The sequence below is a fragment of the Lathyrus oleraceus genome, chromosome 1 (genome assembly GCF_024323335.1).
Source record: "Lathyrus oleraceus cultivar Zhongwan6 chromosome 1, CAAS_Psat_ZW6_1.0, whole genome shotgun sequence".
NCBI classification, from domain to species: Eukaryota; Viridiplantae; Streptophyta; class Magnoliopsida; order Fabales; family Fabaceae; genus Lathyrus; species Lathyrus oleraceus.
In genome coordinates this window covers 445563622-445566566 of record NC_066579.1, presented here as the reverse complement: position 1 = coordinate 445566566, position 2945 = coordinate 445563622, and the positions used below count along the sequence as shown (strand labels likewise).

Here is a 2945-nt window from a genome sequence, read left to right as displayed (position 1 = left end):
TTCTATTTCACTTTCCCATTTCTCAACTCAATTAAATTCAATCATGCCAATCAATTTTCATTAGCTCATTAAATCCACCTATATATTTTCAACTTTTTTCTTCAATCAAAATATTTTTTTCCCTCATGTCAAATGAAAGTGAAGAATTTTCCACAGAAATTGTGCAAAGGGGTGTAGAAAACAATGGCCCAAATGATGGCCCAGTTTCATCCTCTGTTAAAGTCCGGCCCAGAATACCAGATTTTCTTAGTTCTGTTAATCTAAAATATGTGAAATTGGGCTATGGTTATCTCATTAAGAAACGCTTGTATTTACTATTGGCACCCCCTTTGCTTGCAATCTTGATTCATCATATTGGAAAATTCACTATGGAAGATCTCTTTTTTAAATATAACATCACTGAGGGTTTGTTTATTTCAGGAGTTTTGTTACTCATGCTCTATATTTATATTGATTCTACACCAACTTCTACTTATTTGATTGATTTCTCGTGTTTTCGACCTTCAAATGATTACAAGGTAATGTTATATTTATAATTTAATTTAGTAAGTACTTGGTGTTTATTTGATTGTACTATTTGTGCAGATCTCTAAGGCAGAGTTCATTGAGTTATCCAAAAGATCGGGAAATTTCAATGAATCCGCCATTAAATTTCAAGAACAAGTTCTCAAGAAATCTGGTATAGGAGATGAAACCTACTTGCCAAAAGCAGTTTTTCGTCCCGGTTACACATCAACACTAAAAGAAGGCAGAGAAGAATTATCAATGGTGATGTTTGGTGCAATTAAGAACCTTCTTGCAGCCACAAAAGTGAAACCAAAAGACATCAAAATCCTTATAGTAAACTGTGGAATATTGAACACAACTCCATCAATCTCATCCATGGTGATAAACCATTTCAAGCTTAGGCCTGATATTCGCAGCTTTAACCTTGGTGGTATGGGTTGTGCTGCTGGAATCACAGCAGTTGATTTAGCGAAAGACCTTCTTGATGCTTATCCGAGATCATATGCATTAGTAGTTAGCACAGAAGCTGTTAGCTATTCATGGTATAGTGGTAATGACTATGACATGCTTCTTCCTAATTGCTTCTTTAGAATGGGAGCTTCGGCCGTCTTGCTCTCGAATTATCGCCTCGATAGATGGCGCGCGAAGTATGAACTCAAACAGGTATTATCTCCTAATCGCATAATTTATTTTGTTTAATTTCGTAAATGATTGATTTTAAGGTTATTATCTCTTATTGATTTGAGATGTTATCAACTTATGTTGCAGCTAGTCAGAACTCACAAAGGAATGGACAACAAAAGCTTCAAAAGCATACATCAAAGAGAAGACAATGAGGGAAAGAAAGGACTTTCAATAAGCAAAGAAATAATTGAAGTTGGAGGCAATGCACTAAAAGCTAACATTACAACACTTGGTCCACTAGTACTACCTGTTTCAGAACAACTTCACTTCTTCACCAATCTACTCTTCAAGAAGAAGAAAACAAAGCCATATATTCCTGATTACAAGCTAGCATTTCAGCATGTATGTGCATTGGCAACAAGCAAGAATGTGTTGGATGAGATACAAAAGAATTTGGAGTTGACAGAAGAGTATATGGAAGCATCAAGGAAGACATTGGAGAGATTTGGTAACACTTCTAGTAGTAGTAATTGGTATGAACTTGCATATCTTGAGTTCAATAAACGGATTAAAAAAGGTGATAGAGTTTGTCAGATAGCTTTTGGGTCTGGATTTATGTGTAATAGTGTTGTTTGGAAAGCACTTAGGAATGTTGGGAAGCCTAAACAAAGTCCTTGGATTGAGGATGATAATTGAAGATCAAATAGTAGCTAGCTTTACTTACATTATAGGGATATGTCTATCAAATGTGTTCATGTTATGAGCAATGAAAAAAAATGTAAAGACAAGTTAATTATTAAATAAAAAATAAAAAAATCTAAGTCAAATGCCTATATCACTTGAAGTGATTTTGAAACAAAATTCACAATCCATGTGTTAGTTTACTAGCATGTTTTATAAAAAAAACATTCTTATATATATATATATATATATATATATATATATATATATATATATATATATATTTTGCTTTTTTATTTTAAATGTATTTTTTAGTTTAATTTTTTTTGATATTATTTGAGTTTAATTGATATGAAGGCTTGTTTCGATTTTAATGTTGATATATGTTAATGTTAATTGTTCTAAACGGGACAAAGATCCAAATAATTAAGACCTAAATCGATTCAAATCTATTCCGTACAATCTAAGGTAAAAAAGTTATCTCACATGAAAAATAAGGTACATCTGATCTCCATTTTCACATGAATCATCTTGAATCTTGAACTGATTTGGGCATTGGAGTGCTAACCTTGCATATCCATCCCTTCGCCACTGTAGCAAATATCAATACCACCAGTTCAGAATTTTATGCTACCTACTTAAATTATTTATGGTTCCAAGGTAGAATAGTGGCGTTGCCTGTGAGAAACGACTTATGATTCCTACATTTTTCACGATCTCATGTTCACTATTCGATTCACCAGTCTAAAACCTTCTCAGGTAATCGAGTCGAGAGCACTTGATATCTCCAGACTTCTGGTTCTCAAAAAAATTCCACAAACAGATCATCATAGGTCCAAACACAATTTTGTATCAAAATTACTCAAGAGTGGAAGTAACTACCTCTAACATCGTATTGAAGATTCCGGACCGAACTTCCAGTATCGCATGACCTCAATCATCCATCATCAATATGTTCCTTACCACAATGACTCCTGACATAGATCCATTACAGATGTACCTTCTCCAGGAGATGAAAAACCCCTGAATGATGAACGAAGATCACATCGCACTAGAACTACCATATCGCGACAAAATGAACTGAACTCTATGTGCAAGATTATCGACGATCGAAGCAGTTACAATCACAAATT

General features: G+C 33.8%; 1 protein-coding gene across 1 annotated transcript; it reads left to right on the top strand.

Moving 5' to 3' along the window:
- Nucleotides 1–1932, top strand: LOC127082146 (3-ketoacyl-CoA synthase 10). The gene is made up of 3 exons (XM_051022372.1): nt 1–518; nt 586–1170; nt 1276–1932. The coding sequence occupies exons 1-3, from the start codon at nt 126–128 to the stop codon at nt 1825–1827; spliced, it is 1530 nt and encodes a 509-aa protein (XP_050878329.1). The 5' UTR covers nt 1–125; the 3' UTR covers nt 1828–1932.
- Nucleotides 1933–2945: the final 1013 nt, after the last annotated feature.

Coding starts and splice junctions, on each gene's coding strand:
- LOC127082146 (XM_051022372.1), top strand. CDS start 126: ATGTCAAATGAAAGTGAAGAATTTTCCACAGAAATTGTGCAAAGGGGT. Junction 519..585: donor GACCTTCAAATGATTACAAG/GTAATGTTATAT, acceptor CTATTTGTGCAG/ATCTCTAAGGCAGAGTTCAT. Junction 1,171..1,275: donor CGAAGTATGAACTCAAACAG/GTATTATCTCCT, acceptor CTTATGTTGCAG/CTAGTCAGAACTCACAAAGG.